This window comes from Astatotilapia calliptera, chromosome 4 (assembly GCF_964374335.1).
Source record: "Astatotilapia calliptera chromosome 4, fAstCal68.1, whole genome shotgun sequence".
In the NCBI taxonomy this organism is placed as follows: domain Eukaryota; kingdom Metazoa; phylum Chordata; class Actinopteri; order Cichliformes; family Cichlidae; genus Astatotilapia; species Astatotilapia calliptera.
In genome coordinates, this window is record NC_137425.1 from 29,032,353 (window position 1) to 29,056,614 (window position 24,262).

At 38.2% G+C, this 24,262-nt stretch overlaps 1 protein-coding gene across 3 annotated transcripts; it reads right to left on the bottom strand.

The window, feature by feature from the left end:
• Positions 1 to 3,368: 3,368 nt before the first annotated feature.
• LOC113025178 (uncharacterized) lies at positions 3,369 to 21,664 on the bottom strand. Of its 3 annotated transcripts, XR_013908904.1 has the most exons (6): positions 21,080 to 21,664; positions 20,105 to 20,136; positions 19,018 to 19,044; positions 15,463 to 16,436; positions 8,158 to 8,256; positions 7,963 to 7,997 (listed from the first exon to the last, which is right to left on the bottom strand). XR_013908904.1 is itself a non-coding variant. In XM_080301026.1 (2 exons), the coding sequence occupies exons 1-2, from the start codon at positions 12,064 to 12,066 to the stop codon at positions 7,887 to 7,889; spliced, it is 4,020 nt and encodes a 1,339-aa protein (XP_080157152.1). In that variant the 5' UTR covers positions 12,067 to 12,112; the 3' UTR covers positions 7,737 to 7,886. The 3 variants fall into 3 exon arrangements, 1 of the variants encoding a protein (XP_080157152.1); XR_013908903.1 differs by lacking the exons at positions 15,463 to 16,436; positions 19,018 to 19,044; positions 20,105 to 20,136; positions 21,080 to 21,664 and adding exons at positions 3,369 to 5,802; positions 5,889 to 6,025 and having other exon boundaries at positions 6,210 to 12,112; XM_080301026.1 differs by lacking the exons at positions 15,463 to 16,436; positions 19,018 to 19,044; positions 20,105 to 20,136; positions 21,080 to 21,664 and having other exon boundaries at positions 7,737 to 7,997; positions 8,158 to 12,112.
• Between the last annotated feature and the right edge of the window lie 2,598 nt (positions 21,665 to 24,262).

Sequence of the window (24,262 nt, forward strand, 5' to 3'; positions counted from 1 at the left end):
TGGGAAACTGTGCAGGCCCTGATTTGAAAATTTGAATGTCTCAGTCCTCACAGAGGATTGGCTGCCTGGGGACCTGGCAGAAATATATAGAAATACTATTATTAAGCATAAATACTACATTTAGTAGAAATACTATGTTTTAGCACAAATATTATAAAAAGAAGAAAAACTATAATTTAGCAGAAATACTATGTTAAGCACAAATCCTATAAAAAGCAGAAATACTATAATTTAGCAGAAATACTATGTTAGGCACAAATCCTATAAAAAGCAGAAATACTATAATTTAGCAGAAATACTATATTAGGCATAAATCCTATGAAAAGCAGAAATAGTATGATTTAGCAGAAATACTGTATTTAGCACAAGTACCGAAAAGTACCAGAAATACTATGATTTAGCAGAATAGTAATAACTTATTGAAACACAAATGCACAGAGGGACACACAAACACAGGCTCTAATCCAGTCAACCAGTCTAACTATGTTCAATTTAAATCCTACAATGACATGCTGTCAAATAAGGGCAGGGTCCTCTCTCTCCCACTAAACACACACACACACACACACACACACACACACACACACACACACACACACACACACACAGGGAGAGAGGACTAAGTTTCTAGGTCAGCCTGGGAGCTGCTGAATTTGAATCCACCAATCAGAGAGGCTGTTTACGTTTTCCCGCCAAAACAGGTGCATCTTTTTACACACGCAGCACAGAGACACAGACCTGCTTCTTTCAGTTTATTTCACATAGTGAGGATTCCCCTCAAACAAATGACCATAATTTCCTAACCATAGGGGCTAGAGCGGTCATTCTTACACCGTTTTGTTCAGAAGAGATGGGGGAATCTTCAAGTGTTGACAATTTATCATTCAAATATGAATTTTTAGAGATATACGACATGGATGACTTGTTGACTTAGAAGCCACGAATTCCCCAATATGCAAATTTGAATACCTGGAGCCCACATACATGATTGGCTGGCTGGGAAGCTGTGCAGGCCCTGATTTGTGGATTTGAATTCCTCAGCCCTCAGATATGATTGGCTGGCTTAGAAGCCATGAAGGCCCCAATATGCAAATTTGAATGCCTCAGGACACATATATGATTGGCTGGGAAGCCGTGCAGGCCCTGATTTGAAAATTTGAATTTCTCAGTCCTCACAGAGGATTGGCTGCCTGGGGACCTGGCAGAAATATATAGAAATACTATGATTAAGCATAAATACTACATTTAGTAGAAATACTATGTTTTAGCACAAATACTATAAAAAGCAGAAATACTATAATTTAGCAGAAATACTATATTAAGCACAAATCCTATAAAAAGCAGAAATAGGATGATTAAGCATAAACACTACAGTTAGTAGAAATACTATGTTTGAGCAAAAATCCTATAAAAAGCAGAAATACTATATTAGGCACAAATCCCATAAAAAGCAGAAATAGTATGATTAAGCATAAATACTACATTTAGTAGAAATACTATGTTTTAGCACAAATAGTATAAAAAGCAGAAATATTGTAATTTAGCAGAAATACTATATTAGGCACAAATCTTATAAAATAGCAGAAATAGTATTATTTAGCACAATAGTAATAAGTTAAACAGAAAAATTGGAAAAGCAAAATGGACAGCTGAAAAAATGCTGAACATGCTGAGGGTCCCTCAAATATACTTGTTAAATGAAAAAAATCAGCAAAAAAATGCACAGGGAGAGAGAAGTAAGTTTCTAGGTCAGCCTGGGAGCTGCTGAATTTGAATCCACCAATCAGAGAGCCTGTGTACTTTTTCCCGCCAAAACATGTGCCTCTTTTTACACACGCAGCACAGAGAGGCACAGGATTATTGCAGCCTATTTCTCATAGTGAGGACTCCCCTCAAACAAATGACCATAATTTCCAAACCGTAGGGGCTAGAGCGGTCATTCTTACACCGTTTTGTTCAGAAGAGATGGGGGAATCTTCCAGTGTTTACAATTTATCATTAAAATATGAATTATTAAAGATATTTGACTTGTAATGCACCATAACTGAGTAGAGCAAAGCAAAAACTGCCTTGACTTGCCCTCAAACAACGCTTTGTGACTTGAAATCTATTTGGAGTATCGATATCATTCTTTCACCGTAAGAGACAGCAGGCTTTGGTGAACAATCATGGAAATTTTCAGGTCTCTGTGGAAATCCAACAAAAAGTTATGACGAGAGAAAAAAGTGGTTCATTTCCACAGTTTGAAATCTGAAGAAATCTGAGCGAAGGACGAATTTCCTACCCTCAAACAAGTCCAACTCATTTCAGAACGGTAATAGGTGAGAAAGAAATTCTTGAATTGTGAGCGTCAGGGGTGTCTGAAGATATTCGGGGACAAGCCTCATGTCTTAACTTTGCTTCGTTAAGGAGATATGACGATTCGAATATGCCTCTCATTACAGAAATCCAGCGGTGATTTTGAACAAGCTCTCCATTCACTTTATATGGAGAGTTTTCTGACCTTGTGTTAGTCTGAGGAGATTTGCGAAAATTCTATAAATCCCACAACAATGATGGTGACATTTTCTGAAAGCCAGCAAAAATACCTACGTTTTGATGTATAATTTGTGGAAGTTGAGTGAAAATTGAGCAAGTAGCAGGAAGTTGTTCGGACATGAAGTGAAAATTGCAAAACCTTCAGTGGCACACTGGAAGCCAAGAGCATAGCAACCATAACAACACATGTATTTTGTGAAAAATCACAATTTTGCAACTCAAAACTTTAAGAGGCATAAAAGTAAAACAGTAAAAGATTTGAAAAAGCTGAATCATACCTGAATAGCCCAATAATTTGTGAATATTTTAAAGTTTGAATGGTTGTTCTAGGTGAAAATATGAGGAAGTAGTTAAGTTTCAAAAACAAGCAAATTTTAGCAGAATTGCTGAAGTTTCCCATTCATTTCAATGGGACAAATTAAAGGAAAAAAGTGGAATATTTTAAAAAGTATAATAGTTAAAAATAGCAAAAATCGTAGCAGGAAAGAGCAAAAATAGCTGAATAGTTTAAAATTTGAACGGTGAAAATCGGCTGAAAATTGTGGAAGTAGTTTAACGGCGAAAAGTGTACGGAAGCAACTAGAATAATAACTAGAAAAATTTGCATTTCCTGCGAAAATGCAGTGTGGATGCTTAAAGCTGAAGCTGTATGCAAAAAGTAGCTGAAAAAGCTGAAAAGTTGCAGAAATTGTAAAAACTTTGCAGAAGCAAAGGAACTTTGCTAAAATGGAATAACTTAGCAGAACTGCAATCACTTAGAGGAAACTGTAAAGCTGAAGCTGTCTGCTGAAAATAGTTGAAAATAGCTGAAGAAGCTGAAGAAATCAAAGTCAGTGTTTAAAAAGTTGTTGAAATTTTAATAACTTTGCAGAAGAACATCAAGTTAGCAAAAATGTAATAACTTAGCAGAAATGCAATAACTTAGAAGAAACATAACAATTCAGCAGAAATGTTGTAGTTTACCAGAAGCTACAACTTAGCAGAAATGTAATAATTTATTAAAAAATTAATAACTTGGCAGAAATATTACAACTTACCAGAACTGCTATAATTTTGCAGAAATGTAATTATTAGGAAAAAAAATGTATACAGATAACAGCTGAAAACGATGACGTAACCTCAAAGTTACTTGTTTAACTGTGAAAAATGACCAGAAACATTAGAAAAGAAAGAAAACCAATTCAATTCAATTTATATAGCAACAAATCACAACAAAAGTCGCCTTAAGGCGCTTCATAGATACAGAGAAAAACCCAACAATCATATGACATATGACCCCCTATGAGCAAGCACTTTGGCGACAGTGGGAAGGAAAAACTCCCTTTTAACAGGAAGAAACCTCCAGCAGAACCAGGCTCAGGGAGGGGCGGCCATCTGCTGCGACCGGTTGGGGTGAGAGAAGGAAGACAGGAATACCAGCCAGCAGATAAACTGATGTGAAACAAAACCAAGGTAAAATTGCAGAATTTACACAGTTGGTGAAAGGTAAAAATGGCAACAAAAAACCCCCAAACAAACAAACAAAAAAAGCAAACAAACAACATTTAGTTAATAAGTGCACAAGATGATTCGATGATAAATATGGACAAAATACTGTCAAAATGAAGTCCACATTGTGATATATTTCAGGTGTGGAGAGTCACAGAGCTAAACAATCGATGTGCATATTTAAAGAATCAAATAAAGAACATTGTCGTGGAATAAATTACAGTGAATAATAATCACTGCCCTGCGTTAGAGAGTGACTTATGATGATGTATTAATTGGCTTAACTTTACCTCTAACAGCTTTTCACATAGTGCTGTGACCAGGGTGAAATCCATCATAAAGTAACTGTAAACAGTAGAACCATTAGCATGAATGTTATGGTTCTACTCTGATCAAAACTCAAGTCAGCTGTGTGACCTGATATAAAATGATAAAGAGGAACACATATAAATTACCTTTATGAACTTTTCAAAATGACTTTATATGTCTGACCCATTATCTATATATATTAGAGCAGATGTGGAAAACCACTGTTAGACCTACTCTATACTAACACAAACACAGTCAAAAATTCATTGCTAGTGTGACATGTGGTCCTTTTTGCCTTTGACCAATGATATGCTGGTTACTTGGACCAGTTTAGTATTTGCTGTCACAGAGGAATGTTAACCATAAATCCAAAAGACAAAACTGAAAAAATATGTTAATTGCAAACATGTTTTTGCTTAGTAAGAGGATTGAAATTACATGGAAACTGTCACCTTAAAGCCTCATTGTAAATATCATCACAAACAGATGTTTTCCACACGGTTAACAAAGCTCCACCACATCCAATCACTGCATATAAATCTAAAAGAAAACAACAACAAATAAAATGTAATTAACACAAGTGAAGTCTAAGGAGCTTGGAAAGAAAAGCGTCTGGACTTCTTTGAGTTCCTTGAAGACGTTTCACCTCTCATCCGAGAAGCTTCTTCAGTTCTAAGGGTCAATGGTGGAGAGTCCCAGATTTAAACCCAGTGGGAGTTTCCCCCCAAAGAGGGACAAAGAACCCCCTGATGATCCTCTACCTAATCACATGAGCCAAGGTGTGAAAGTGGGTGTGGGTCCCAATCAGCCAGGGTTTCGGGTGAGCTCATTGTGAAACCTGGCCCCACCCTATCATGTGATTTCCCGAGGTCAGGAAATCACCCACGCCCACTCCCAGGATGTGAGTGGACGTTACGGTGTCTGGGGAGGGAACTCAAAACTGGATTATAGATGGCAGACAGTTGGTGTCGTAAACCACCGCCTCTGTTTAAAGATGGTCGCTCACAGTGGACGTAAATGGCTTCTTTCACTCCTCCATCTGTCCAAAATGTGAACATTGGCATCCTCAAAGACTGACCTTTGTCCTTTAGATGCAGATGAACTGCTGAGTCTTGTCCTGTGGAGGTGGCTCTTCTATGTTGTGCCATGTGCTTGTGAAGTGGCTGTTTGGTCTCTCCGATGTAGAAGTCTGGGCATTCCTCGCTGCACTGTACAGCGTACACCACATTGTTAAGTTTGTGTTTAGGAGTTTTGTCTTTCAGGTGAACCAGTTTCTGTCTGAGTGTGTTACTGGGTCTGAAGTACACTGGGATGTCGTATTTGGAGAAAACTCTCCTGAGTTTTTCTGATACACCGGCTACATAGGGGATGACAATGTTGTTGTGTCTGTCTTTCTTATCCTCCCTCGCTGGTGTCTGATGTTCTTTTCTGTGAAGCTGGAATGCAGGCACACTGGACGAGCTTATTCTAAAAAATACAGAAAAAGGAACATTTTAGTTGTGTTAAGGCCTAAAAACTACAAATAAGTTATACAATGAACAATATTGAAATACCTTATAGGTGCTGCAGGCCATATAACCAGAATCCAGAGCAATCTCACACTCACATGATGGTGAGGAAAGACATGAGCTCTGCAATGAGGTTTGAAGGCCTCAGTTGGGACACTGAAGAACTCAGAAGACAGCAATACCTGCACAGAGAGACAGAGTAGAAAAAGCATAGATTTGTAATCCATAATGTGAATTAAAACTCAAAAAGTGTCAACAAGTATAATCATTTGAGTGTGGAATTATTTATGCAATAAACAGGATTTAAATTAATTAATTGAATTAAAAACACTGACATTTTTTTTTATCAAAGATAAAGAATCATACCGCTCTCTGCTCTGAGGATCACTGAGCATCTCTGACAGGAAATACAGTTTCCTCAGTATGAGTCATCATTGATGGTCTCAGAGGTGTGTAGTGTGGCAGCATGATGATGGTCTCCAGATCAGGCAGGAGGTCAGGTGATGGGTGTGTCATCTTCTCCATTGAAGACACACTGGTATGGCAGTTCATAACACAGCAGTCTCCTTGTGGCATGTAGTTATCTGTGCAGTCCAGCACTGATGGATCAGGTTTGGCTCAGCAGTTCATGAAGATGGTGTCTGAAAAAATATATCTAACAAAACACGTGCTTATAACACCACCCACCCAGCTCAGCCCCCAAGTGTCTATATAATGCTGGTATGGGGTGTCGGTTACTAAGTCTAATTAGTGCATCAGAAAGCGGGGGCTACACCTAAAGCCCACACTTTTTGATGTCTTTGTTTATTAGCAGCTTTTTCCAGCTGCTCAGAGAATTCTGACTTGGCCTTTATCCACCCAAACCCCAACCCACCCGGATAAAGGCCAAGTCAAACTCACACACCATACCAGCATTACATAGACACTTGGGGGCTGATCTGGGTGGGTGGTGTTAAACTGTAGTCGGGAACTTTCAGAAAACTATCCATTTACTTCTAAATCAGTTTTTATACATATTCTGTAAGCTGTACTAATGTTTTTCTCTACATAATGTATCATTATAGACATCTCTGGTAGCCTAAAGATAGTTTATAACTTTTGACATTTTTTACCTGTAAAACATGATAAGCAAAAACTCATTCATCACAAAAACTTTTGATTCTACAAAAGCTACTATAATCAAGAAAATATAATTGTCTGTATTTATTCATGTGACCCATAATAAATACCTGCATTTATGTGGGATTTATTTATTTACTATTTCATATTTTCAAGCCCTTGGAGGGGAAGATCTCGTTTGTTGAGCTACATACGTCACAGTAAAAAGATTTAGTCATTTAAAACATGAGAATAAAAGAAATGATGTTGGTTTAATAAATGTTGCAGCACATTTCAGATCAGAGGTGCATGATAGCAGATGTTCTCTGCTCTGCATGAAGTTCAGCAATGATTTGGTGAAATGATTAATAACATTGCAATAAGAAAGGGTCTTCTTACAGACAGAGTAGGGAAGACAATTTTTTCAATGAAAAATATTTTTCATGCTCTACAATCAGTAAACTCTGTAACAAACATGATCTGTAATTGTTTCAAAACTCACCAGACGACTTCATGATTGGCTCGAGGACAGGACACAAAACACAGGGTTGTGGTAACTGTAATATGATCTCAGAACACCTGAATATAGACATTTCTGTGGCTGAGAAATAAAAATGAGGTCAAGCAGGGTGTTCTTGTCTGTAGTGCCAGAAGTGATCAGCTGTGAATACCCTCTCGACTGAAACTGCTCCAGAATCTGTTTTCTTCCACTCTGCAACTGGTTCTCATTAAAATCTCCACACACAATTATTGGGTGACAGTCCATTATTTCAAGTGAATCTAAAAGACTTACCAGGTTTTGCATGAATGGTGTCAAACTGTAGTCAGGGGGTCTGTACACAACAGCAATGAGTGCAGGGAATGGAGCCTGAACCTTCAACACTAAAAACTCAAGATCAGTGACATTATGCAGATACTGTTTTACCTGAACCTGAAAATGATTCCTCAAATACACAACAACTCCCCCACCACTTCTGCTGGCCATGTGAGGAAAGTTTGTGTAGGACACATGTCTGTTGCGTTTGAACATGGTGTAGCCATCCAAATGAAGACTGTCTGCAACAAAGGAGCCTTGAAGGTGAGACTCAGTGAGACACAAAACATCTGCTAAACACATTTCATGATGACTCTTGATGTCACTGATGTGAGATGGCAAACCCTCCGTATTGTGATGGATCAGTGTAAGAGTGTCAAGTCTGCTGGCTGTTTCTCTGACCTGAAGAAGAGGCATCATTTCCTCAACACTGGCTTGTCTCATGGTTTGGAGCGCTGCAGTTACCTCGGGATTGGCATAAATCTTTTTCTCATCCAAGTCCTGCAAATAGAGTCCACTGAGAGATGTCACCCTGCTGAGAGCAACGTAAGCCATACCTGGTTCAAAAATGTTCTTCATTGAAACTACAGCTGTCTGTGTTGTAAGACCCTGAGTTTTGTGAATTGTGCAAGCGAATGCTAGCTTTACAGGAAACTGTCTGCGTACTGCTCCTTTAAACTTCAGACTCTCCTCTGCTCTCTCAATGTAAACCAGATCATCAGATGCTGCATTAGCACTGCGGTTGTGTCTCATAGGCTGCCGGTTGTCCATCCTGAGCCCCAGTTTAATTATGTGTCCATCATTTTCAGATCTCACCACCTTTACCAGTATACCAAAAGCACCGTTGACCAAACCGTTTAGTGTGTCCAAGTTTCTGGTCAGCATGACTCGAGCTCCTTCAGCAACATTCAGAGTGTCAGGTAAATCATTTCTCCCACCTGTAAATGGTTTGTCTCTTCGTTCCATTCTGCCTGTACATTTATCCTTCTGGAAATCGTCTGCATTGATGATTATGATGTTTGAATGAAGCTTCTTCAGGGTATCTGTGTTGTGGGATTCCACATTCTTGTTGGTGGCATAAATGTGTAAGACCTCAGTTGGACATTCTTCTGGTGCAGTCACAGCCTGTGACAACAAATCTCTGTCGCACTGAGAAAGCTCATCTGTCTTTTCTTTGACTCTAATCCTGTTCAGCATCTCTGCAAAGGCCACATCATCTTTCTGACGCATGATCTCGGTTAGAGTGATCATGTGAAAATGTTCCTGCCATAGGTCAATCTGTTCTGGATCGTAAACACAGAGAGGTTTAGACTGTCGCACTGGTGGCAGCTGGTAAAAATCTCCAACAGCTAAAACTGACATTCCACCAAAAGGTCTCTGAGTGCCTTTGATTTGTTTCAGTCTTGCATCCACATAAGCAAAAAGGGGTTTTGAAACCATTGAAATCTCATCAATAACAATAATTTCAGCATTCATCAGCTCAGATCTGACTTCATCCAGTTGGTTACCAAGTCCTTGAATGGGTGGTTTCAGACTCCTGGGTAGTTTCAGTAGAGAATGTAATGTAGAGCCATTGATAGAAAAAGCTGCTGTACCGGTAAATGAAGTCAGTAAAACAGTTGGATTTGATATGTCAGCTTCTTCTGCATTAGCAGGCAGTCTGCTCAGGATCTTTGATGCTTCAGAGTGAATACACTTAATCAGATGTGACTTTCCAGTTCCTGCACCACCATTGATATAGAAGAAAAATGGATCTGGGTTCAAACCACAAACTCGCTGAATACACCAGTCTCTTATGGCATAGAACACGCAGGCCTGCTTCTGGTTCAGATTCTGATACATTACACGTACCACGGCTGGATCTACTGCAGGTTGTTCTCTGATGGCTCTGATCTCTGTTACAGCATCAGACTGACGACTGTAGTCGGGGACATTCTCCTGTTCGTTCTCATCATCAGAATGTCTCTCAGGAAGATTCTCATCACATTGCAGCCTCACAACTTCAGATTCAGGAGCAAGATTACACCATTCATCAATCACAACATCCCTATTTTGTTCAAACTCTTCCAGTGCACTCTCAATATCCTCAGAGTTCTTCTCATACTTGTCTTTATTTCTTTTCACAACCCTTTTCACAGACTCACTGTGGTCTGAACATGGAAGTCGTACAAAACCTGAGTTGTAGAAGGACTGATAGGTTTGGAACCCTTGTGGTTTCAGTTCCTGCTCTGATCTGTGTGGAAGGTAAAGTCTCAACAGTCGACCATAATATTGCTCAGGATCTTTTTCCTGTGAACAGTGGTAATATCTGATTATAGCTGGTTTATCATTCTTTCGCCTTTGTACAAATCCAAGCTGGTTTAGAAGAGGAAGCACATCTTTTCCTTCATTTGGACCACTCACCAACCTGCACAAGGCAGCAAAATCAGCCAGTGACATTTCCTCATATTCTGGGGTCTCAGGTCTGCATTTGTATTTATCACTCAAACTTGTCATCCAAATATTACAACTGTCGTGTGTTGTGCTTTCCAGGAAGCTCATGGGCCGACTCATTTTTACTGGGTTATCATCTGTTGGTACAAATACAACACTGCGGGAACATTTTTTCATTTTTAGGCCACAGACTCGAGTCACACACTCCTGTGCGCTGATTTCTCTCTTTTTTGAGTAAGCCTGCATCACAGCTCTCATTTCATCACACTCATTGACGGTGTTCTTATCAGAGTTGTCAATAACTGTCTTCAGGTATTCAGAGAGGCCAGATTCTTTCTTTGTTATATATTTACAGAGGTATTCTATACATGAATAGGCATTCAAAATGAATGAGACATCTAAATTAGAGTTCCAGGCTTCAAGCAGGTCTGGGTTGTAATTGTTGATCCAACACTCATTTGGGTCACGTTTCAGAATCAGAGCTGTTTTCTTGTTTATGTCTTGGAGGCATTGTTCATACTCATTCATTGTCAAGTTGCATCGTGACAGAATCTGCTCTATGGTGAGGGAAGCAGCTTCAGGTTCCTTCAGCAGGTTCAACAAAGGTCTGAGTTTGGCTTTTGCAGCTTCAGTGTCTGAATCCTCATCCTGTCTCACAATCATTGTTCTTGTGGCTGGTGGTTTGGGAAACCCAAATCTACAACCAGAGTTCACACTCTTAAAGCATGTCTTTGTGTGGTTTTTGCTGTGCTTTTGTAGCTCAGTGACTTTTTTGTGCAGTTCAGGTTGTTTTTCTGGATCAGGGAGTTGAGCTGAGATGTATCTGTCAACAAAGTCACAGACAGTTTGGTCGTCATCCACATCTGCTTCTACCTTTTCTCGAATCCACAGCAACATGTGTATATGTGGACTACCTCTGTGCTGGAACTCAACTCTGTAAAAGTAATCAATGATCTCACCAAGGGGCTGTGCAGGAGAAAAAAGCAAATCTCTGAACAAAGCCTCAACACGTTTATCAAACATTCGCATGGTGGTTACTGGATTTGATCTTAGAATTTCACACTTTTCTGACCAGTCCAGGGCTTCAAAATCAACCTCTTCACCTTGCTGTCTCTTTATTGCTTGAATCACTTCAGGCCATCTCATCTCAGCAGCAGAGAAAGTGACAAAGAACTGAGGTGTTCCTATTTGGCGAACCATGCTGAATAGATCTCTGGTAGTTTTCTGCCAGTAAGCTGGAGTTCCTCTGAGTGGCTGCATAAATCTGATTGCATCTTTATTTCTTACCAGCTTCTCTACTTCTGTCTTACTTTGTAACATTCCTGATGTGATTTTGCGTCCATCTTTGGTCATAGTTTTACCTTTCCTTAGCTGTATTGTCATGCTGGAATTAGCCAAGTGTATTTCAGTGACAAACTGTGAGAAAAACAGGTAATTTGTGTCTTTAGCAAATCTTGCATCAATGTTGAAAAGCCTTGACTTGAAGTAAGCACTTGGTGTGAGTTTAAGACGTCTCTTTTCATCCAGTGTATTCTGACCAGTAGGAAACTGCACAGGAAATGCCATGGCTTCCAAATGAGGAGTTCTGAAGAAGCTAACAGGATTGTTTCTTTCTGCAGGAGCCACACAATATGTGTTATCAGTGAAACAGAGAATCTCTTCTGAAATGTCTACAGGCTGCAGACAACTTTCTAGAGCAAAACCTCCATTGTTCAAATCACTTTCTGGTTCATCTGGATTTTGTTCCTCTGGTTGTTCATCACAGGATTGCATATTAATATCTTGGTCACTTTGAGACTCACTTTCACACAAAAGGGCATCTTTTTCATAGTTGTCAATTTCCATTAAATCTGCTTCATTATAATCATCACTTGCCATGCTGGCTTCATCACTGCTGTCATCATCAGGTAACGTTGGATCACAAAGCAATGCATCATCTCTGATAATAATATCTGTGTACTGTGGATGAATTTGTTTCAGTTTACGCAGAGCTTGAATGAGTTTAGACCAGGTGACAGTCTGGAACAGCTGATGGCCTTTGTAGCACAGTCGTCTTTTCAGCTTTATCCTCATGATCTGTGATTGGCTTCTGATCCTCGGTAAAGAGTCAACTGTTTGTTGGACCTCAGATGGTACACACACCACATTACCACGTATGAGTCTCTGTCTCCCCTTTGGAAGAGGAATAATCTTAGCAAATGGTATGCATTTGGCAATCAGATGTCTCTCCAGAATGTTGAGATCACAAAGTTCAGCTGGAATATCCTGCAGTTCTAAACCATTAACAGCAGCAAGCCTGGGCATGCATCCACTTTTGAGGGAACTGTGACATGTGTGACAGATATACTCTTTTTTTCTCTCAACAGGAAAGCTGCAGTGATCATGACATGCTTCATCACACACATGAACAAATTTACCAGTTAGGCACTGATGAGCTACAGTCTGGTGTTTTGAGTAATTTTCTCTTTTGCAGATTTTCACCTGATTAGGAAAAGAAGCTTTTAGACAAACAGTACAAACATAAGATGGTGCTGACTTAATGTTTGATCTGAAACGAGATATGGCCTCATTCATTAAAGTGTTCTCTGGATGACACTGTAAACTCTCAGCTGGTCGATGCATCTGGCGATATTTCCGTTTTATATTCATTGCACATCTGATATTATGCATCTGTCTGAAAGAAAAACCGTTCCAATATTTTACTCTCATTCGTTCTCTCATATTGTCCTTGTGTTGTTGCTGAAATTGTTTTTCTTCTCCATACCGCTTTGTCATATAAGATCGTTTTTTCTGTTTAAAATCTTCGCTTTTTTTATATAGGTTATATACATATGACCTCATGTAAGCTTTATGTTTCTCTCTGAATCCAGCACAAGTTCTATATATTCTTCTTATACGCTCTTTCTGCTTTTCTCTGAATATGGGAGACTCTCTATATGTTCTTGTTACACGTTCCTTCTGCTTTTCTCTGAATATGGGAGACTCTTTATATGTTCTTGTTACACGTTCCTTCTGCTTTTCTCTGAATATGGGAGACTCTCTATATGTTCTTGTTACACGTTCCTTCTGCTTTTCTCTGAATATGGGAGACTCTATATGTTCTTGTTACACGTTCCTTCTGCTTTTCTCTGAATATGGGAGACTCTCTATATGTTCTTGTTACACGTTCCTTCTGCTTTTCTCTGAATATGGGAGACTCTCTATATGTTCTTGTTACACGTTCCTTCTGCTTTTCTCTGAATATGGGAGACTCTCTATATGTTCTTGTTACACGTTCCTTCTGCTTTTCTCTGAATAGGGGATTGTCTTTATATGTCCTTATGACACATTCTCTTTTTCTCTCTCTAATTTTAGCACTTTCCCTATACATCTTTCTAAAATGTTCTCTCTGTTTCTCCTTATAGGTAGCATTTAATTTATACAATTCATTTTTGTACATGCTCTTTTTCTGTCTGTGATCAGGATCATTACACTTCTTAGTTGAGTTTTTTTTCTTTGTCTTGAAGCTTTCATCAAACCTGTACATCTGCCTTTCTTTCGTCTTCTGATTTTCCTTTCTCTGTGGTAGCTTTTGTTGGGTCAATAATCTTCTCCTCATTTTTTGCCTTTCATGTTTACTATATTTCAGCAGTTTATCTGAGAGTTCCTCTGTTATCTTAGTTGAACTGGAGGCACTGTTTGAATCATTCTGAGGAACAGAATCTGATGTTACCTGAGTGTCTCTTACAGAAGATGCAGAGGTTTCTATTTCTAAATAATCAGAAGGATGATGGTTTTTTCTGGGAGCAGCTGGCTCATTTGAATAATCCACTCTGGATGACATCACTACAGTAGCTAAAGTGTCGGCCACAGTGTTCTGTGTCTGCTCAGTGGACTTTGGAGTTTCAAATTCAGGTTCATTTAAAGCTGGTGCTGGAACAGTTGTAGCTGTTTGTCTGTTTTCATCAGCATCTCTTTGGTCAGCAGCGTTTTCACTGTGAAACTCGATGGGCTGTAGCTCATAAGTGCAGCTTGGTGCGATGCTGAACATTCTGTACAAACGTTTGATCCTGTCAATCATGTCATTAAGACGTGTGAACTTCAACATAACTGCAGTTCCACCACTTGCACTTAGCGACAATGGCATACCAGTAGACTTACGTGGGTGAGGGTCAAAATATGCATATTCACCTGAAGTCAGCCTGCTAACAGCGATGACTGTTCCTCCCATGACTAGCAAAGCGTAGCGAACGTCTGAAGCCAAACACTGTAGTCCCTGTTCAAGGCTCGGAAAGTGATCTGTACCATCAAATGTGCCGTAATGAGCAAACTGAGACATGTCGACTTGATACTCGTGTCTGCGGCTGGTAACAACTGAAGGAAGTTCATCGCAGGCTAGAAACACACTGTTCACAAACCTCAGTCTGGCATCTGAATAGACTGCATGGCCTTTGTCCAACACACGGTTTAGATCTGCTCTGGTAATAAATTCATCCTCGTGTAAGAATGACAGGAAAACCAAACTGTTAGCCATGCATTGCTGATTCCGGTACTTTCCATACCTAGGAGCGGCCTGGCTTCGGGAAGCACAGACGCTACTCACTCGTGGACTTTCACTGTTTGTAACCTGTACATGAGACTGTCCTGGAGCTTGTCCATCATGCTGTGTTTGTACAGTTAGCTGGGGTTTAGTCTGGATTACCTGCATAACTTCAGGCTCTGGGACAGACACTGAGGGAACACTTCTTTTTACCACATCTGCATAAGACACTGTGGCTGTCTCTCCATCATGCTGTGTTTGTACAGTTAGCTGGGGTTTAGTCTGGATTACCTGCATAACTCCAGGCTCTGGGACAGACACTGAGGGAACACTTCTTTTTACCACATCTGCATAAGACACTGTGGCTGTCTGAACACTGCTCTGCACTTCTGTGCTGGGAAAAGCTGAAACACAAACCTTTACCTGTTCACTGCTCTGAGAAACATTCACCTGTTCTTTCTGCTTTTGCCATCTAAGCTTCAAGGACTGCGACCTTTGACTTTTTCTTGGCATTTTGCTGAAGTACAATCTGGAGCTTATATGTGGTTATACACAAATATAAACAAAACTGAACCTTGAAACACAGAAAAACTTATAACTCCTTAAGTTACTGTTAAATCTGAGAAATGTACTATTATACTATAAAATGTTTTTATGAATATATGAATAGATGTTAAAAAGCTGATTTGTACTCCAAACTCAAAATAAAGGAAATTCAAAGTTCTCTGGAAACAATTTGGTCCGTTTTATTGTACCTCTTTTAGAAACGGGGTTTCTTCAGCTGGATGTTCTGGAGCAGTCAGGAAACAGGAAGTCTGGGTCCTCAGGCACTTCTCGATGACAATACTGACTGAATACTTACACTGAGTGACAAAATGGGTTAGTCCTTAAATAATAATACTATAAACTTGCAGTCAAATGTTATAGCCAATGAAACAGACTAACAGACTGGATCTGATTTATTATTTATCTGAATGTATGTATTACAAAATAACCAGATTATCTTATTACAAATAAACTTATAAAAAGGTGATATTTTATACAATTGATCAAAGTAAGCCAAACTAGCAGTCCAAACTAAAGTCTAATGCAAAATTAAAATGACAAATGTAGGGCTGTGTAAGTAGTTTCTACTATAAGTTCTACTGTACTGTAATTCTACTACTGTATATTCAACTTGTAATTTAAAGCAAAATGACTGAATGTGAGAGAGCTTAATGACAGGAAAGAAAGAGCAGTGAGAGCAGAGATCTCTCAGAATTCTGTAACAGATAGATCAAGTTCTGGTAACTTGGATTTCTGAAAATTGGATTCTGAAAGGATTCTCAAAACTTGGATTCTCAAATTAGATAGAGCAGTAGAGATAGAGGGATACAAGATGGAATGGCTTTCAAATTAGATAGAGCGGTAGGGATAGAGGGATACAAGATAGAATGGCTTTCAAATTAGATAGAGCGGTAGGGATAGAGGGATACAAGATAGAATGGCTTTCAAATTAGATAGAGCAGTAGGGATAGAGGGATACAAGATAGAATGGCTTTCAAATTAGATAGAGCAGTAGGGATAGAGGGATACAAGATAGAATGGCTTTCAAATTAGATAGAGCAGTAGGGATAGAGGGATACAAGATAGAATGGCTTTCAAATTAGATAGAGTTGGGAGAGTGATAGGATAGACAGAATTGCTTATAATGATAGAGAGAGAGAGAGGATCTTCTGCAGCAGGTCACCTGTAAGACACAAAAGGCATGGAATTAGTCATATTTCCAACATGCTTGGATTTACCATATTCTTCAGACTATATGGCACACCTAAAATCCTGTCATTATCTCAAAAACATACAATGTGCCTAGCGTATCGATTCTGGTTATGCTTACTGACCTCAAACGGGATTTCTGTGGTACACAGCGCTCAAAATTCTGTCAAATATTTTAGTAAGACTTCGTAAGCTACAAAGCTGCGCTGCTTGATGTATTGTCAGAGCATTATGGCTACCATAGTCAGGACCCTCGCAGAGTAATTCGTACGGTGCTTCAACATAACATTATGGTGTGTGTACAAGGACCTGGCACGTGCTAAGAGACATGCTTAAGAAGCAGATTTCAAACTGATCAACCCATGAAGAGTTTGATGGATTTGTGGATGAGGAATGAACTGAAAAAGTGAGTGTATTGTTCTGTATTTTATGTGTTACAACTGAACAGTGTTGAGAGTTGTTTGTGAATGACTTGAATAAAGTTTGACTTATCTGACTGTTTGTTTGGCTTAATCTGCCTTAAAAACAGGCTTGTTTATTGACATTATGCCTTATAATCTCAAAAATACAATACATGTAGGGCTTTAAATACTAAAGACTTCTACAGTAAATTATTGGACTGAACAGAATGACAATGTTTAACAAATGATGGTGGAACTGTTATAAGGACATTTTTACATTCTATTAAAACAATAAACTAAGTCTATAAACTCAAACTAAGACGTGCTGCTACAGTAACTTACTGTAAATATTAAATGGTCCAACAAAACCAACACACTGAGGTTACAGCACAGTTTCAGGTCACTCTGTATGAATTTTGGCAAAATGAGAAATTTGGAGACAGCTAGTTTCTACACAGCAGTTTCTACATATTTCAGTCACATTTGGGGCATGTTTGATGCACAGCAATAAGCACTACACTAAATCTATAATAAACTTATCATAGCTGATATAAAGGCCTAATTAGCAAAATTTAGTATGATGATCATTTCTTTGTAGATCATTTCATGATAAAAAGAACAGAAGTGAGTGCTGTATCTGAGCTGTTGCATGTAAGATCTTTGCTGGACATTCACACATTTCTTAAACAAACAAACAAACATGACTTTCAGACAGTTCATCTTTTGTAAATTAGGCCAGGATTATTTTCAAAAAACAGCCTTGATAAAAATATCAGGCCACTATAAAATGTCTTATGTTTATGTTTTCATCCCACCTATACTTTGCAAGTCATTATGACAAATTACAAAAAGCAGTTTTTAGGCAGTGATTTAAGGGAAGAAGCTTTTGAAATCCACAATGCCCTACCACCAGTGGTCTCAAACTCTGGTCCTTAAGGCCTGGTGTCCAGAAACTTTTCTATGTGTCCCTGTTGCAACACACCTGAATAACATTAGTAGGTCATTAGCAAAACTCTACAGAACCTGACTGCATGCTGAGGTGGTAATTCAGGAATTTGATTCATGTTATAGCAGCTCATGAGTGAATGAACATGATGCAATGAAAGTACTTTTAGAAGTACATTTTTCCAAACACTTAAATTACTTACATTTGAGTAGTCTTAGGGGATGCCACTTCAGCACACAGTCAAATTCTATACTCTCACTAATGACCTACAAATGTTATTCAGGTGTTTTGTAACAGGGACACGTGGAAAAGCTTCAGGACACCGGCACTTGAAGAGTGGAGTTTGAGACCCCTGTCCTATGTGAATATTTAATTGTCCCTAAACTGCTAGTCGTGAGCTGCTCTAATGTGAAACAAACACATATAGTTCTGTAAAGGTTTACAAAGAGACTACTAAGGATCTGGAGACCTCAGAAAACAGAAACCCTCCCAGATGTTGTAGCTGAACATGCAAAAACAAGTTGCCTAATAATATCTCGATGATAACCAAGAGCTGTGCTGACTAACTGCACTAAACTGAATCATCTATAGTGAGAGAAAAACACCAGCATTAAAGTCAAACATGGTGCTGTTACTGTGATGTCCCAGAGTTCCTTTACTACTTCAGGACCTACATCAACTCATCAGGTCCTGGGCTTAAGTTTAATCACACTTAGGATCTGAAGCACACAAGCAAGTCCAATTGAATGAATGAAACAAAACACATGGTGTAAACTAATCAGTCTGGACTTTAATGAAATTAAGATTCTTGGCATGACTTGAAAACCCTATATTGGGCCTTAATTAAGACTTTTTTCTTTTCTTTTTTTGCCTGTCCTGTTTGGATCTAATTATGACAATTCTGAAATTATAGTGGACCAAAATCAACCAGTGATGTAAACCAGTCATTACCAGTTACTGTAAATGCTTGATGGTAATTGTTGCTATCAGGGCATCCACAGCTGGGTATTAGAGACCAACATGTTTTTACATTAGACCAGGTTGTTCTGGTTCAAAAATGAAATCATCACTTTAAAACTGCTTTTTGTATTTATCCAGGTCATCCTTGTTAGATGATTTGAAACATGTGAAAAAAGCATAAACAAAATAAATCTGCAAGGAAGAAAGACCTTTCTCAGCACTGTACCGCAGACAAAACCTTTACTTACCAGACTTGCGACGATCAGATCAGTATCCTAGAGAAAGGAAACAACACATCAGATCACTGTTTAATGACTTACACTGTTGAACCTCTTCGCACACAATCCAATTTACTGTGACATGAAATAACTAGTAAAATCCTCAATTTCTTCAAGCCTTTATGAACTCACTGTAGTCTAAAGAGGACAAACTTCAGTTACAGAGTCTCACATGGTGATAACATGTGTAATAAAGGCATGCATACTACAGAAGTGCAAAAAAGAGGCACCAATATTTGTTGGTACAGATTATGGCTTTTTAGCTCCATCATTTTCTATCACAAGACAGTGCTTAATAAAGTGTGAAAAAACCACAACTGTTAGAATCAACGGAAAACCTCATTAGGTTTTAGTTCTGATCTGAATATGTAAATCCTAAAATACATGTAAATTCTGACATGTTATAGTAACAACAGTGGCACACCATTTTTGCAATTACAAAAATTATAATAAAGAGTCCTTCCATTGTACCTGTTGGCAGGAATCTTTTTGTATTTTTCAATATTTCCCTTTTATATAAAATTTTAAACACATTGTATCAAGCAAATTATTAAGAAACTGATTTAAACTTATTGTATATAAATTACACACAGGCTTTAACATACACAACATTGCCTACTCACAACTCTGGTCCTCTGAGTTTTTTATTATTGCTTAAATGTTTAACCTACCACTTCTGTTCACTCAGGCAAAAATACTTCTATAGTGGTCTGACTTTAATGTAATACATAAGCAGAATATGAGTGAAGATATAAATCAACAACTGTGGTGCTCTGCTACGTAAATCCACAAACAAACGGAGAACACAAACAACTGTATAAAAACAGTTGTTTGTGTTCAAACATAAAAATCAGACACAAATGGCCTGTTAAACTTCAGGGACAGTCAGAGGTCATGTGTGGGGCCTTTGCTGCTACAAGGTATAAATTCTGACCATTTGATTTTGCCCATAAATAAATGGTAATGTCACAAAAACCAAACTACGTTAGGTAAGTTGCTAAACATGTTACACAGTGACAATGTCATATTACTGCAGTTACAATTGCTGCTTACTTACCAGCAAACGCAAAACCAAAGTTCTGTTTCACTCTGTAACAAAAGAACAAAAATACAGAATCAGACAACTAAAATCAGCATCAGAGTCAATACTGCATCACAATCTGTAGTGAAAAAAAAATCTGTTAAATTCTTTGTTTACAACAGCTTTACTATAAACACCCCATCTTCTCTTTCTGCACCTTATTAAAGATTTCTGTCTTTATTAAGGTGATGTGTCGTTTTATCGATCTGCAATAAGCCACAGAAATTCCTCATTAACGTAAAGCTCTAATACTTTGGTGCTATTACATAACACATCAGATACCACAAGCAAGGATTTGCTCGCACTGCACACTTGATCAAATGATAACATCACAGTTTCAAAGCATGCAACAATCACAAATAATACTTGATACTATAAATGCTTGATGGTAGTTCTTCGTATCAGGGCTTCCACAGCTGGGTATTAGAGACCAGCATGTTCTCACATTAGAACAGATAGCTCTGGTTTGGTTTTCTCTGCTTCATACGTGAAATCATCACTTTAAAATGCTTTTTTGTATTTATTCATATCATCCCTGTTAGATGATTTGAAACATGTGACAAAAAAGCATGAACAAAATAAATCTGCAAGGAAGAAAGACTTTTCCCAGCACTGTACCTCAGACAAAATGAACTCACTTTAGTCTAAAGAGGGCAACATTTAATTGCAGAGTCTCAAATGGCCTTAACATGTGTAATAAAAACAATAATTACTACAGAAATGCTTTGATAAGCCTTTAAAATTAAAATTAGACATAAATGGCCTATTTTTAGGGACACTCAGAGATCTAGTGGGGGGGGGGGGCTTTACTTCTTATAAATCCTAAATGTGTTTTTGCCCATGAGCAAATGGCAAGATATCACAGAAAGCCAAACTATTGTATATAAATTGCTAAACATGTTACACAATCCCAATTTCATATTGCTTCAGTTACAATCACTGTTTACTTACCAGCGAAGGCAAAACCAAGCTTCTAGTTCACTCTGTGTAACAAAAGACAAAGAGCAAAAATACAGGATCAGAAAACTCAAATCAGCATCAATACTGCATCACTCTCTGTTGTCAAAAAGATTCACTAAACTTCTTTGTTTACTACAGCTGGAATACAAACAACAACTCTCCTCTGTTTTCTTTGGTCTACCTCTCATTTAAGATTGCAATAACACTCATACATGAAAAACTGCACGGTGTATATTTTTAAGGCTTTAATATTTGAGGTGGTCTGCATTCAAATTCTACTTCCTAAAATATTACCAACTGCACATAGTATCATTAAATATGCTGTTATTTTAAAATAAATATCTATATACCATATTAATAATAATAATATACTGACATATTTTATTAATGTGAAGGTGGGCTGTTGTTTATTTCATTAATTTTCCACAAAGTGAGAATTTAAACTGTGCTGCAGATTTAGGTTGGCACAAACAAGCCTTGTTAAACAGTTCTTAAAAATTAAAGTCTACAAATTAGGAGTTCTTATTATTCTTGGGCTATGTCCACATGTACACAGGTACTTTTGAAAATGGACATTTTTCTATCCGTTTGCACCTTTCGTCCACACTTAAACGGCGTTTTCGGTCACTGAAAAACTAAAAACGCTTGCCAGGATATTTTTGAAAACTCCGTTTTTGCATTTATGTGTGGACAGGGACACGGAGAAAACGCAGCGCCTTTTTTGCCGTCACACTGTGCGCCACGTTATTGTTTCAGTGAAATGCATTTCTACAATACGGTTACTGTTAATTGTTCTCTCTGCAGTGTTTAAATGCTTACATATACACACACAGTTACTGTCCCCCCACACATATGACCCTGTTCTGCTTTTATGCCCCATCTTTGTTTGCCATTTCCCACCGAGGCTTCTAGACTTCTGATTGGCCAACATTTCTACACGGTTAGGAATATGTCGCCACCTGCTGCTTTGGTATGTTCCTAGCAGAGTTTTCCTTCATTTCTGCATTCATGTGTGGACGGGATTGTTTTTTAAAATGAAAACGTAAAGTCTCAGTTTTCAAAAATACCCGTGTATGTGGGGACATAGCCTATGTTTAATCCTCAGTTTCTCCCCCCCTCCTTTCTCTTAATTAATCCACAAGACCTGCACACACGCGACTCTTTTTCTCCCGTGTTCGGTCAGAGGCGGTAAAATGGCTCCTTTGATCTTGCCGACAGCTGACACTGAATCTAAGATGGCGGTTCGTTAAAAACTTTACAGCATAAAGAATGAGGCTGTTTTAACCAACTGATTTGTGAAGAGAACTAACTGCACCTTATGTAACAGACTGACAAACACGAACACACCAAATGTAATTAATAAAACAACACAATAACCGTGGTTTACCGTCAAATCTTCATTTCACACTGGGCTCATAAGAAGGCTAGTTGTTAGCTTTAGCTTTTCACTTTCACTTTTCACTAAAAAGCAACCATTGTGTTACTTTAACATGAGTTATACCTCGGCTGGCTTTATAAATCACTAACAAGAACTTGTTACATCGCGCAAACAGAGTATAGACATTTAGAAGAGGTCCCCAGAAATACTATATTAAGCAGAAATCCTATAAAAAGCAGAAATAGTAAATTAAGCACAAATCTTATGAAATAGCAGAAATAGTATGATTTAGCACAATAGTAATAACTTAAACAGACAAAATGGAAAAGCAAAATGGACAGCTGAAAAAATGCTGAACATGCTGAGGGTCCGTCAAATATACTTGTTAAATGAAAAAAATCAGCAAAAAAAAATATAATAGCCACACAATCACAAATATGTACACATAAGGAAACACACATGCACAGAGAGACACACACACAAGATCCAATTCAGTCGGCCAGTCTAAATATATTGAATTTGAATCTTAGAATGAGATCATCCCATTAAAGAAGCTTTCTCTCTCTCTCTCTCTCTCTCTCTCTCTCTGTCACACACACACACACACACACACACACACACACACACACACACACACACACACACACACACACACACACACACACAGGGAGAGAGAAGCAAGTTTTCAGTCAAGCAGCCTGTGAGCTGCTGAATTTGAATCCACCAATCAGAGAGGCTGTGCACTTTTTCCCAGCAAAACAGGTGCACGCAGCACAGAGAGAGACACAGGATTTTTGCAGTCTATTTCTCATAGTGAGGACTCCCCTCAAACAAATGACCATAGTTTCCTAACCGTAGGGGCTAGAGCGTTCATTCTTACACCGTTTTGTTCAGAAAAGATGGGGGAATCTTCAAGTGTTGACAATTTATCATTAAAATAGGAATTATTGAAGATATTTGACTTGTAATAGACCATAACTGAATAGAGGTGAAGCAAAAACTGCTTTGACTTGTCCTCAGCTGGCTGGGAAGCCATGGAGGCCTCAATATGCAATTTGTATGTCTCTGATATGTAAATTTGAATATTACAGTTCTCACAGAGGATTGACTCCCTGGGGACCTGCCACAAATATATAGAAATACTATGATTACCCAGAAATACTACATTTAGAAGAAATACTATGTTTTAGCACAAATACTCTGGTTTTGCACAAATATTATAACATAGCAGAAATACAATTCTATAGCAGAAATGCTATATTTAGAAAGAAAAATATAATATAGTAGAAATAGTATGATTTAGCAGAAATACTACAATATGGCATAATAAAAATGATTTAGAACAAATACTATGATTGAGCAGAAGTACTAAGATGTAGTAAAAGTACTTTGATTTAACAGAAATACAATTATGGAGGAGTAATACTTTAAAATGGGAGAAATATTGATACACACACAAATACATACACAGAGCCTAAAGGGAAGAGTATTTGTGTCATGGAGTGTTAACAAGAATGTGAGGTCCATATTAGAAAAGCTGGTAAAATCATAAAAGTTTGCAGAATTGTAATAAATGATGAATATGAATTACTGGTCTGTGACAGTGTATTAATTTGTAGTGAAAAAAACATGTTGACCAAGGTGGAATCGAACCCACGATCTTTGGCTTGCAGACCCGTGTCATTACCAACTGCGCCACTGGGAAAGAGAGGAGCCACTTTGAAAAACAGGCTCATAAGGAGTCAGAATTAGATCGCGGTGAGAGACGAAATACGCCGTTTTTTGGAGTTACAAAA